This window comes from Eulemur rufifrons, chromosome 8 (assembly GCF_041146395.1).
Source record: "Eulemur rufifrons isolate Redbay chromosome 8, OSU_ERuf_1, whole genome shotgun sequence".
NCBI lineage: Eukaryota > Metazoa > Chordata > Mammalia > Primates > Lemuridae > Eulemur > Eulemur rufifrons.
This window is the reverse complement of record NC_090990.1, coordinates 31,675,190-31,689,061: the sequence shown is the minus strand read 5'-3', so window position 1 is coordinate 31,689,061 and position 13,872 is coordinate 31,675,190. Positions and strand designations below refer to the sequence as shown.

The following is a 13,872-nucleotide window of genomic DNA, read 5'->3' as shown; positions in this document are numbered from 1 at the left end:
TAAAAACGATAATACATCAAGACCAAATGAAGTTTATCCTACAAGTAAATGGTTGGTGTAACATTCAAAAATTAATGGCAAAAACAAAAATTAATAAATGTAGTTTGCCATATTAACAGACTAACAAAGAAAAGCCATCTGATAATCTCAAAAGATACAGAAAAAGCATTTGACAAAATTCAACATCTAGACATAACAAAAACTCTCAATGAACTAGGAATAGAAGAGAACTTCCTTTTTCTGGGGAAAAATGTATCTATGAAAAACCTACAGCTAACACCATAATGGTGAAAGACTAAATGCTTTCCTCCTAAGACTGGGAACAAGGCAAGTTTGTTCACTCTCATCTCATCTGTCCAATACCGTATGGAAGAGTGTAGCCAGTGCAGGAAGGCGATAAAAAGGAGTTAGAGGCATCCAGGTTAAAAAGGAAGAAATAAAACTCTTTAGTAACAGAAGTCATGACTGTCTATATATGTATGATATTGATACAAGGATAGTCCTAGATCAACAGAATGGAACAGGGAGTCTAGAAGTAGACCCACACATACATGTTCAACTGATTTTCAGCAGACATGCATGCTAAGGTAATGCAATGGGGAGAGGACAGTCCTCAACAAATGGTTCTGGAACAACAGAATACCCATATGCAAAAAGTGAACCTCAACCCTCACCTTTTACTATATACAAAAATTAGCTCAAAATGGGTCACAGACCTATGTGTCAAAGCTAAACCTATAAAAATTCCAGGGGAAAACAAGAAGAAACTTTTTGACCTTGGATTGGGGAAAGATTTCTTAGAGACAATACCAAAAGCACATCCATAAAACAAAACAAACTGATAAACTGGACTTTATCATGATTAAAAACGTCTAATCTGTGAAAGACATTGTTAAGAGAATGATGAGAAAGACAAGAAAATATTTGTAAATCACTTATCTGACAAAAAGCTTTTATCAGAAATTTTGAAAACTCTTTTAATTCAGTAAGAAGACAGTCAATTAAAAAATGTCAACAGATTGGAACAGACAGTTCTGTAAAGATAAAAGAATGGCAAATAAGCACATGAAAAGATACTTAAGATTGTCAGTCATTAGTGTTTTAACACAAATTAAAACCACAGTGCGATATCACTATAAACCTACTAGAATGGCTAAAATCAAAAGACTGAAGGCAAGGATGTACAGCAACTGGAGCTCTCATACGTTGCTGATGGGAAAGCAAAATAGCACAATCACTTTGGAAAACAGTTTGGCAGTTTCTTATAAAGTTTTTTTTTTTTTTTTTTTTTTCAAACAAAACAGGCAATGCTTTATTTAGATCACCAAAAATAATGTTTCACAGAGAGGGAACCGTTACAAGCAAATGTATAGCTGCAAATTTTCTTTTGTCATCAATACCAATTCCCTCTAAAATACTTTGAGACTACTTTGCAGTTTCCAAGTACAAACTAAAATTTGTTGGACAGAGTTGCTCAGCCTCATCACAAGAATGAAAACAGTTTGCAAAAAATATTTAATTTAATGCTAACAAATAACAAAACAATGTCATTCTTACTAACTGAAACATCTGCCCAAATGGCCTAATCTATGTACACTTTCATGAACAATTCATTGTGAACATAGTTGCTCTTTTTTTACCTGCCCTCACAGATGGCCTGTGCATAGTGTAGCAGAGCCCTTATAGGCACCTCAGAAGTAATTATTAACAGAATAACTACAGTATGTGGGCAACTAAAACAACAGGGCCCACCTCTCCCAGGATGGGCGTTGTATTTGCACTCTCTGTAAGGAAGACTCACCAGTTTGTTAGTTTTTCAGCTGGAACCCAGAGCACAAAGCTAGATGGAGCAACTAGTCTTACAGAACCATCAAAACTTTAATAAATTGCCTGAGGGTTCTTGGTGCTGTAATGCGCCTCACAGGCAGCGACATAAGCTGACTCTGGGAAGAAGTCATCATGGTATTCTGCTAAAAACCTCAGAAAGAGATCCAAGTGCTTCAGCAAAGCCTTCAGATTCTTCTCAGAGAAGGACATCTTTCCAAGGATTTCTGGAAGTTTTACAAACAACCGCAGCAAATGCTGTGCCCCATAAATGGAAGACGGAGGGGGCGGCTGGTCACCTGGGGGGTAATTGTCAGGCACGAGCTTCCAGGAGAGGGCCTCGTTTATTTCATTAGTTCTTCTCCCCTCGAAGCCAGCAAACACAGCACTCCCTTCCTTGCTGGGAGTCAGAGGAATAGGTGAAAATGATCCACTAAGCAACGGTGTCTTCTTTTCCAGGTGCAGGAACAGCTTGGGCATGCTGGCGGACGTGTCCTGCTGCCTGCGCTCCAGCTGAGGCAAGGCGCTGCTCTCAGACAGCCTGTCACAGTTGGCCGTGTGGCGCGTGGACCGCCTCAGAGACTGCAATGCTTCCGGCTCAGCTTTGCGCCTTTTGGGGGTGGCCGGTTCACCCGTGGTCTGCTGACTCTCTGTGGACTGCGGAGTGGACGGATTCAACAAAGGTGGGCTAGGAGAAAGCTCCTCCTGGCTCCTATTAGTGTTTGTGGCACTTTCCTTAATTGGAACAAAAAATTTAGACGAAGTCACCTTTTTATACTGAGTTTGTTCATATGGATAGAGCAAAACCAATGAGAGAGTGTAATCAAAGGTTATTCTTAGTCCGTCCACCATCTCCTTACAAAGGTCAATGTTCTTTTCTGCTGGGTTATAATGCACATTCATGTTGGCATGTGGCACAACGTGGCGGTGACGAGGCCTCTCATTGGCTGAAAAGGCTGCACCGATAGCAAAGTACTTCAGGTAGGATTCCAAAATTGTTATGATGTTGGTCTGGCACGGAAGTTTCACTAACCGTTTCCTCCTGTTAATATAGCAACAATCATCCTCAAGCTGCTTCTTGAGAACTTCAGGGATTTCTATAGTTATTGTTCTTTGCTCCATTTCTCTTTTGTTTGCAGCTCCGGTTCTTCTTTCACTTCGATCTTTTCTTCAGGATCACTTTCTTCACTTACTTCTTCACCCTTTTCTTCATTACTACCAGAGGAACTGCTTATTGAGTTTTCATCATTTTCTTCAACAGGGAGGCTTTTTAAGACAGAGTCAACACCAGGCAACCTACAGCGCTTCTTCTTTCTTCCTGTGCTTCTCAGGCGAGCTACAGCTTTTCTGGCCGATTTACGCTGTAATCTACGATTTTCGTCAGTGTCGCCAAGCACACGATCTTCGGCTGCCCATCTATCCCAGCTTCTGTCCCAACCATCAAAATGGATCGGATATCCTGGGATCTTTCTACCTTTTTTGTCTTTCCCAACAATAACATCGACAATCTTGGCATCGTACAGCACTCACGCCTTGGTGGGGTCAGGCTCGAAGCACAGCACTTTCTCCCCTGAGGGGAACTGAAGTTGCATGCCCTCGCTAGCCCTCACTTGCTCGTCATGGCGCAGGGCGAGGCTCTGGGGCGGGCGGAGCATGTGCAGTGGGGGAGGGCAGGAAGCGAGGGGGGGCAGGAAGCGAGGGGGGGCAGGAAGCGAGGGGGGGCAGGAAGCGAGGGGGGGCAGGAAGCGAGGGGGGGCAGGAAGCGAGGGGGGGCAGGAAGCGAGGGGGGGCAGGAAGCGAGGGGGGGCAGGAAGCGAGGGGAGGGGGGCGGGGCGGGAATGGGAGAGGCTGCGGCCGCCCTGCACCCCCCACCCCACCCCCGGTTTCTTATAAAGTTAAACATACATTTACCCTAGGACCCAACCATTCCACTCCTAGGTATTTACTCAAGAAGAATAAACATATATGTTCACATATAAACCTATATTCATAGTGGTTCTATTTATAATTGTCTGAAACTGGAATTAACCTATATAACTTTTGAGTGGATAATCAGATTGTGTTATATCCATTCAATGGAATACTACTCAGCAATCAAAAGGAACAAACAACTGATACATATAACACGTATATCAATCGCAAATGCATTGTACTAAATTGAAAGAAGCAGATTCAAAATGCTACCTACCATATGATTCCACTTACACAACATTCTGGAAACACCACAAGGATAGAAACCAGTCCGTGGTTGCCAGGGGCTGGGGTTTGGGGGAGGGGTTAACTACAAAAGAGCATAAAGGAACTTTCTGACTGCTGATAGAATGATAGAAATGTACTATTGATTGTTGTGGTGATTACACAAAGCATGCATTTCTCAAAACTCATAAAACTACTCAAAAGGTAAACTTCAGTATCTGTAAATCAAACTTCATTAACCCTCACTTTTAATAAAATGATACAGCCATAGTATATTATGCAATCACTTGAAAAATGAGATGGATCCATATATGCTGATAATAGGATAATCTCTAACACAAATTATTAGCAGTAAAAAGCAAAGTACAGAACAATAAATATAGTATGTTCCCATTTATGGTAATACTGGCTGTCTCTGGGGAAGGGGTCTTGGGTGGCAGTATGTACACTTTTATACTACTTGAGGTTTTTTTTTTTTTTTTTTTTTTTTAAACCACATGTTTGTATTACTTTCAATTAGAAAAAGTAAAAGAAGCCTATATACAGGTCAAGGAAAACTCACAGGTGTCTGGGCCAAGAGACTGAGTCGTGTAGGCTTGAGAAAACATGCCTTAAGAACACAGGACACACAGCCAGACACAGACAGAGGCACTCAATAAATAGCTGGAGGAAGCAAAATATTTGGACTCAATTCAGAAGGACAAAGAGATCTCTATCTGACCACCAGATACCAAGCCAGCATAGCCCCTGCTAAACTGGGATTGCTCATGTTAGAAGAGAAAAGGAGCATAAAACCAAATATCCTGGATTTACTTCGAGGCCAGCTGTTTCTCAGTACTCCTTTGCAAGCACATCGTGTGCCCGAACCTCAGCCTTCTAAGGGATGGGAGGCAAGTCCTTCCCCCAGATAGCAGAGCCCAAGCCCGTAGGCCACCCCTAGGCCTCCTCTGGTGGTCCCAGTGCTATGCCCTGATCCTCAGAGGCTCCTGAGCAGCCTTTCCTCCAGCCCCTCTGCGTCAGAAGCTCCTCTCACTTCCTGAAGGAATACCATGACCCTGATGGGCTCACTGCACTCCAAGACAACACAAGACAATCTCAGCACTTCAGCCCCTTTTCCCCACCAAGGCTTCGGGAAAGAAAACCCAAAAGGAGAAGGTAGATAAGTAAGAAAGGCCCCTTAGCAGCATGTGGTAAAAGGAACTCCTGGGTTAGGCAGACATTCTTTCAGCAAGTCTGATACCAAGGAAGTCAGGGCCTCCAGAGAGCAAAATGGACAAAAAGGGATGGTGCTAAAACTCTGACCGCCTCAGAAACTCCTTGTTCCCTGCTAAAGCCTCCCTGAAGCCAGCTAGTTGGTCCCAGCTTCCAAAAAAGCTTGTTTGATCATTGATACTAGGACTAAGAGCTTCTGTGCTTGCAGCCTTGTCTGGCCACCTCTGGATACCTGGCTTCCTGGGGCAAATGTGTAGGTTATCCCTCTGCAGAAACAAGTTGTGCCTCCAGGCGCAAGCTCCAAGAGGTAGGATGGGGCTGAGGCGTAGCAAGGGCATCGACAGGGACTGGGGCAGGAGCCAACTAGAAGCAAAGCCCTTTCCAGGCACCCGTAGATTCCAGGACTCAGAAGGGAAGTTACAGCAGGATCTTGCTTCCCCAGGAGAACATGACTCGCCACAAGGGGCAGGTTCCTGACTCCCAGGCCACCCGCCAGGCAGTCCAGGCAGTGGGAGGAGGAGGAGCACTTACCGGGGGAAGATGGCCGTCATCAGGGCTGAGGCATAGCCGGGCTTGCAGGCTCCCTCTGAAAAGTTTGCGTACTTGGTGGCTAACTCAGCAGGCCTAGGGGAAGAGAGGGAAAGTCACAGCTTGCCAGGCACTGAGCAGTCAGTGGGTTATAATTCATGAAGAGCTGTAGGTGTTTAAACCTTGAACAAAGCTTCATTCCCTACAATCAGCACTTCAGGCCTTTTTCCACACCAAGGCTTCAGAGGTTTAAAAAAAAAACAAAACAAAACACCCAAACCCTAAAAGAATAGGTAGATAAGTAAGTCAGGCCCCTCGATTTCACACAGATTCTTCGCAGCAAGCCTGACACCATGGAAGTCAGGAGCTCGATCCTGGCTCCGACACTGGCTCCGAGACTCGGGAGTGGCACTCAGTAGGGCTGCTCAGGCCTGACAGAGTCAGAGGTGCAGCCTTCCCCTTCCCTGTCCGCTCACACGCGTCCGGCCTTCTCTGCTCTTACTCTCGCCACACGAACCATGACCCACCCAGTGGGAGCCACTCGCAGGGACCGAATATAGACACAATATAAGTGTGTTACCGGGACTATTTCAGGTGAGGATGTTCCCCACTCTCTCTGCCCGGGATGTTATTCCTGTCCCTCTCCACCTGGCCAATGCCTCCTGGTCCTTCACAACTCAGCTTAGATGTCAACTTCACTCGGAGTGATTCCCTGACCCCCAGATTGAGCTAAGTGCCTCTCTGTGCTTGTACACTCCTCTGTGCTGTGCCTCCCCCTGCCACCCATGTCACAGTTTACCCCATCAGCACTCGCCATTCTGCATGAATTGTTGGCAGTGTGTCTCCCTCATTACTGCAAATTCCTGAGGTCAGAATCTGACTTAAGCCTGCCCACTTTCCCCCCTCCCCATACCCTTACAGAGATGGGCACACAGAAGATCCCTATGACTTTCTGAAGGGAGGAAATGACCTTGACAGTCTCACTGCAGCCAAGGTAATCTCAGGAACCCACGAGGAGAGACTGCCAGATATTTTTCAGAAGACTTGTGTTCTAACCCAAACTTTGTTGCTGTATGACTATAATCATGCCACCTCACATCTTTGGGTTTCAATGTCCTTAAGTGTTCAATGTGGGCTGAAGTCACTGCCCTGCCACCAAAAGCTCTTCCCTAGGCAGTCTAGAGAAAATCACAGCAGGAGAACAGGATATATTCAGTGAATGGGCCCAGTGACTGCTGGGGCTAGAGGCCCTGCATGCCGGGGCACCTGAGTGAGCCCTGGCTGGCTGCCAGTTCTAAGTCCCAACATCCTCCGCCCCCACCTTGGGCCTGCTGCCAACACGCTGGTGCCCAGCTGCTCTACTGGGGCCCTGTGGCAGGTGTGCCCTCGGGGCTGCCTTCTGCAGGGACTGGGTGGGGTGGATATGGGGTGGTGTTGCCAGAGCGATGATACCACTGCCTAATGTATGCCATGTCTGATTCACCCCTGGACCCCTGCGGGCCTAATCCAGGACCTTACACAGAGTAACTGCTCATTGAATATAGACAAACTCATCTGTATCCATGTGCAATTTCTTTTAGGAATATACATTTTTAAGCCTTCCCTACCAATGAAATTCAAAGCCTAAAATGCAAATCCAGATGCTGAGTGACAAGCCAAGGAGTTGGGATTTTATTTGGTAGGCAAAAGAAAGCCAAAGGTTTTAACAAAAGAAAACTATTTTCTTATGTAAACAACTGTTTTTCAGAAATGAAATATAAACTTCAGCGTAATTATTGAACTTACTAGAAGCTTTTGGACTAGGCACAGTGATGAAAACATTCTAGATGTTTTCAACAACGCTGTGAGCAGGTGCAATGAATTATTAATTTACACATGAGGCTCAGAAAGATGAAGAGACTTATCCAGGATCATACAGCTGGCAAGTGGCAGACATCGGATTTGAACTCACTTCTCTCTAACACTAGTGCAGGAGCTCCTAACATGACACTGCCACCAACAGGATCACAGAGGAAGGTGCAGAGTCCAGCAATAGCACAGGAGTGGTCAAGGCAGTCGGAGACGGGGTAGAGGAGAGGCTCAAGAAGGCCTCATGCAGCTCTTTGGAAGAATATACACAGTGGTGAAGCATTCTGAATCCCTTCCTCCCCTGTCCCCAACCTGCTTCCCCGCCTTGTACTATGAGTTCCTGTGGTCTCTCTGAATTCCAGACAGTTTCACAAACAAGTTGACAGATGGAGAGCAGTTGCCCTTCTTCACACAGTATGTTACAGAAATAAAGGCACAACAACAGACAATCCCCTGGCCACACCCTTGCTCTCTCTAGTTCACTCCATCAACTTTTGGTGAAGTGCTTAAAGAATAAGCGCTGTGGAGCAGTCCAGAGTCCATGGGCTCAGGCCATCTGTAATGGAGAAGAGGGGACCAGAACCCAGCAGGGATGGCAGGAGGTACTGCTCTCTCCAAGGCAGTGCAAGGCAGTCAGATATCAAGGATGATAGGCGCTAAATCAACCCTCATTTAGAAAATGTGACATAACTTCTAAAACGTACAACTCCAGTTACAGTGGGCCATGTCAAGTTATTACCAAATTAAAATGCCTTAGAAATGGCCTCCTGACTATCCCAGTGCAAGAAGAATAGGGGGAGTGTTGGGGACTCTGAGTCATGCAGCAGGCTGGGACCTCTGGGGCAGCTGGCGGTCAAAACCACCAAGATTAACGGACGCCAACTCCCTGAGGCCAGAATAGTTAGTTAGTCTCTCTAAGGCACTCACACTCCAAATGCCAGGAGGCCCCACAGAAGTCTGATCAAATCATTCAGCCCTTGTTCTTCTCCTGCTCTGCAGCTGGCCTTTCAAACAGTAAGAGCACCCATTGTCCTGCAAACGTGACTACCAGGCCCTGGGGTGAAGAGTGTGACCACTGCACTCTCAAGAGGACATCAGATGGACAGATAAGAACCCAAAAGAAGGAACCAGACTTCCACTTCCCTGCTTCACTCAGCAGGGCCACGTTTAAGGAATCCGGCCGAGCAATGTAAACAGAAAGAACATCAGTTCTGGAATCAAAAACTCTCACAGAGGATACTGCAAGCCGTGTGACCTTGGGCAAATGATGGAAAATCTGATTCTCAGCTTCCGCATGCTCAGTGGAAACCACGTAATTCCCAGGATCTTGTGAGGATGTGGTGAGAAAGCACGTTTGGAGAGGATAGCGCCGTACACATGCTCCGTGTAAGGGGAGGTGGCAGAGGCAGGCGGCCGGGACGTGGAGGACTTGAGCACTTGGCTCAAGTCTGGACTCGCCCACCAGGAAGAGCTGCCACATGACTTCCAGTGGAGGCTGCTCTGACTGGCATGTGCATTTATTCGAAGGATCAATATTTGGGAGATGAGGAGTAGAACTGCAGGAGTTTGGGAGGAGCAGTCAGTCAGTGAGATGGACAAATAATTGAAAGAGTGTGATGCCCCAGTTGCCAAGGGAAGGAAGTGTCTCAGGAAGGATGTGGGGCCCACAGTGTTGAACACTGCAGTAGGCCCGGGAAGGTGTGGCCACAGGACCGGCTGCTGGATCTGGCAACATGGAGGTCGCTGCTGACCTTGACAAGAGCTGTTTCACTGGAAGGTGGAGGGGCTCTAGTTTGACTCGGGTTAAGAGAAGATTGGAGGAGAGGACTTGTAGTCATGGAATGTAGATTATTTTTAGGAGTTTTCTCTAAAGGGAGACAGAGAAATGGGGTAATAGCTGGAGGGGGGAAGCAGGTAAAGACAGTGTTTGTGAGGTTAGGAAATATTTTAGCATGTTTATAAGCTGGTTAGGATAAAAGAAAAACTCAGGATGCAGTAGAGACAGGACAGCTATAGAGAGAAGTGTCCTTGAGAAGGTCGGGGAGGGGAGGATCTAGCAGAAACTTAGGTCTGCTCCCTCACCCCACCCTGGCCAGGGAATACCTGTTCAGTTTAAGCACCACTTCCTTTCGGGACTTCCCTTCATGCTTCCCCTTCCAAGTAGAACCAGCCCATCCCGCCTGCAGACCCCCAGCTCCTAGAGCAAACTTTTCCTTTAGCTTGCTCACTTCTACTCTCTCTCCGTCTTTCCTACCTCCTTCCCTTCCTTCCTCTCATTCATTCATGCAAGAGGCAATGGAATCACTCTGCTTGGATTTTTATCCTGGTTCTATCCCTTACTAGCTGTGTGATTTGGGGCCTTTTTTTTTTTTTTTTTTTTTTTTTTGAGGCAGAGTCTTGCTCTACTGCCCAGGCTACAGTGCAGTGGTGTCATCACAGCTCACTGCAACCTCCGACTCCTGGGCTCAAAAGATCCTCCTGCCTCAGCCTCCCAAGTCGCCAGGACTATAGGCATGCGCTACTACGCCCAGCTAATATTTTCTATTTTTAGTGTAAATGGGGTCTGGCTTTTGTTCAGGCTGGTCTTGAACTCCTGACCTCAAGTGATCCTCCTGCCTTGGCCTCCTAGAGTGCTAGGATTACAGGTGTGAGCCACTGCACCCGGCCTGTTTTTTTTTTAATTATTATTATTTCAAAATATTAAGGGGGTACAAATGTTTTTGTTACATGGATAGTTTTTGTAATGCTTGAGTCAGGGCTATATGTGTGCCCATCACCCGAACAGTGCTCATCATACCTGTTAGGTAGGTTTTTGCTCCTTCCCTATTCCCCCTTCCCCACTGCATGATTTCCAATGGGGCATGTTATTTAACTGTTCTGTACCCTGAATTTCAACATCTTTACACAACTTTAGTACTTACTCCATAAAACTGTTGCAAGGATTACTCTGAGAATAATGTGCTGGCACCTAGTAAAATGCCTGGCACCTAGTTATCACTCAATACATGCTAAGTGTAATGGGCCTGGGATCAGGGATATAACGATGACATATTTATGGCCCAGCACTCGTTACACTGAAGAGTAATTGTCTACTTAAGTATCTTTCTCTCCTAGACCATGATAATTTAGGACAGCATGCATAGCACAGAGTACCCAACAAAATGTTGGACTGCACTCAACTGGTTGCCCTGCCTTGCAAAGTTAATCGACAGGAAGTGGGAGGGGGAGGTGGTGATGGCTGGGAGACTGGGGAAAGGACTTTGAGGCCTATCCCTGAGGACTCTGCAGATTAGGGATGGACATCTTGCAGCCAACAGTCTAATTTCTAGAACCATCTCAGAGAGGACTGAGCTCAGATCAGCTCTCTATTATGCCCCTCCCTCATTCCATGTGCTAATCTAGTGACGTAGAGTTCAAGGCACTCGTTATGAGAAAAGAAGACCACGTACGTAACACCTAGCACACTGCATGACAAGTAACACAGCACCTTAATCAAAGCTAGACAATATTCCCATGCTGGGGGACTTGCACAACGTGCAGACAAGACCCTGCGGCACAGAGCTCGCTCCACCACTGCCTGCCTCTCCAATTCCGTCCTCTACCTTTCTGATGAGGAGGCATTTCTCCAGTTACTAGAGAGTTGTTTCTGGAACAATGACATGACTTGGATAATGGCAGAAGCAGCTTTGGTTAGCTTTAGTAAGCCTATTCTCTCATTAAACATTTTTATTTTAATTTTTTTCTAAACAGCCTTTATGTAAGAAAAGTACTTACTACTGCCATAGATTCTCTCTAGCTCCAAGATGGAAACTTGAAACTTTTCTCCTTAAGGATAATTTCTGTCTCCTCTGACTGCCATCCCTCCAGCCCATTACTACAGTTCTGCTGGCCCTTCTTGCATTAGCGTAGGTCTCTTCACCCACCCACATCTAGGGGGCTGCTAATCCATCCACCCTTGGCATCACTGATCCAACTCTTTGCAACCTCCAAAGTTGAGTTGGGTTTCTCTACAGCTTTTGCCCCACATACAGCCATCACTGTCAAAAGTCTTCTTCTATCACTTTAAGAGAAGAGGGACTGCTTGATGTGAGCCATCTGGAATTTGTGGTATCCCTGCCTTTCTGCTCTTGCTATTGGGCGCTGCAATACCTTTCCATCAAACCAGGCACTTTCCTATTTGATCAGTGATTCTGGAGCTGACATTACTGCAGGTTATCTTTGTCTCCAGGGCCTTGTAATTTACTTCATCTTGGCTGGGAGGATGCTCTCTGGTAAGCTCTCCAACTGCTTTAGCCTGAGCAATACAGGCACTTTTCACAGAGGCTCTCTACCAGGGATCTGCTGTGACTGCTCCAATTCAATTTGGTTTCCATATTGCTTTTCTTTAAAAATGAAAACACGTCATCTTTCTGGATGGTAGTGAAAAGAACAAGGGAACTAACGTTTCCTGAGCATAAACCATGTGCCAGACAGTGGATCTAATTATCTAATTTGGCTTTACAGCAATCCTCTAAAGCAGTACTGCCCTTAGGCCCAGGCTCATGCTGTTGAAAGAGTACAGGAGAAGACACGGTTGGAAGATGTGCTGTCCTATATTCTGTGTTAAAATGTCAAAGGATCAATTTAACACAACTAGAAAACTAATTACAGTTCACATTTCCCCTGCATACTCTGCGTAACACTTGCATTTGTGGCCATGATCAACAAAGCAGTCACACCTGTGGGAGAGTCACTGGAAGTCAGCAGTCATGGGTATCAGCATGAGTTGTGATGTAACCAGCATGAAATGACCGGTACTGGAGAATTGAAAAGACAAGAAGATCTATATTGTTTCTATAAAACAGGTTCCAAAAAACTATGACATTGTGAGTAATACCAGCACTGCCAGTTTTTTGTGTGTGGTAGGAGATATGAAAGTCGCCAGGAATTATGCATTTGACAATAAAAAACACAAAGGGCCATCTGACAGCCCTCACCACTGCACTCCCTGCTCTCTAAAACTCTTCCCATGTTGATACTTGGAGGATCTGGGTTTTGTCATTAAAAGTGACACTATTCTCTCTCGCTTATACCCTCTTCATTCTGTCCTCAATTGATTTAACAAATATTTATCGAATATTTGCTAAGCACCACAAACACTGTAGTAGGCACTGTGAATACGTGTGTGAGCAGGATGTTCATAGTTCCTGCCCTTACAAAGGTTCCAGTAGAGTTGCTCAAACTTAGGATCGAACTGACAGCAAGGGTTTGGAAAAAACAGAAAACTATCTTTTTTTTTTTTATTTCATCTTATTATTATGGGGGATACAGAATTGCAGGTTACATACGTTGCCCATGTACCGCCTTTCCCCCCAAGTCAGAGCTCCAGGCGTGTCTGTTCCCCAGATAGTGCGCGTTGCACCCATCATGTAGGTATATATCCCTCCCTTCCCCACCCCCCCTTCCCGAGTCAGCACCTTCAAGCGTTACCATTCCCCAAACGGTGCGCAATGCACTCATTCTGTAGGCATACACCTATCTTGAATAGCGGGACAAGTAGAAAGTTTGGAGCCAGGCAGAGAAGGGTTCAAATACTGGCTTGATCACATGGAGTTTTAAGAATACAAGTAAATTACTGATCTCTTCTAGGGTCACTTTCTCGTTTGTTAAAATGCATTTAAATACTATCTACTTCACAGAGTTGTCCACCAAGTCATTCATCTGTGCAACAAATATTTATTGAGAATCACTAAGAAATACAGTAGGGCACTGCTTTGGGTGATAGGAAATAGTAATGAACAAAGTATTCATAAAAACCCACTAGTGGGTGGAGACAGACAATAAACAAGTAAAATAATATATGGTGCATCTGACAGTGATAAACCCTGGAGAAGATGACATAGTAAAGGGGACGGGGAATGCTAACGGGGAATAGGGTTACAATATTAAATGGGATAGGCAGGGAACACTGCACTAAGAAAGTAACATTTGAGCTAAGGTCTGAAAGGGTGAAGGAGTGAACAATCTCTGCAGGTATCAGGGGAAGAGTGTCCTAGAGAAAGGAATGAGAAAATGCCAAGAGTCTGAGGCAGGAGCGGGCCTGCAGTATTGGGGTCACAGCAAGGAGCCCACTCTGAAATAATAAACAAGGGGAGTAGCAAGAAAACCAGGGCATAGACCGTGCAGGGCCTTGGGGAGCACTATAAAGACTGACTCTCATTCTAAGAGAAACGGGAAGCCATGGGAAGGTTCTGATCACAGGTGTAACAAGATCTCACTTTTTAA

At 45.6% G+C, this 13,872-nt stretch overlaps 1 protein-coding gene and 1 pseudogene across 18 annotated transcripts in view; both read right to left on the bottom strand.

Moving 5' to 3' along the window:
• ST3GAL3 (ST3 beta-galactoside alpha-2,3-sialyltransferase 3) overlaps positions 1-13,872 on the bottom strand; it is a 181,786-nt gene that overhangs the window by 75,978 nt on the left and 91,936 nt on the right. For 16 of the 18 annotated variants that reach the window (XR_011234560.1, XR_011234561.1, XM_069479816.1 and 13 more), the window contains one exon: positions 5,764-5,856. The exons of the other annotated variants lie outside the window; for them this stretch is intronic. Coding sequence is in view for 14 of the 16 variants with exons in the window: in XM_069479816.1 (XP_069335917.1) it covers positions 5,764-5,856 (93 nt within the window). In the remaining 2 variants the exon portion in view is untranslated. The remainder of the gene's footprint in view (positions 1-5,763; positions 5,857-13,872) is intronic. 18 annotated transcript variants of the gene reach the window in all.
• On the bottom strand, positions 1,879-2,946 carry LOC138389465 (MSL complex subunit 3 pseudogene; annotated as a pseudogene).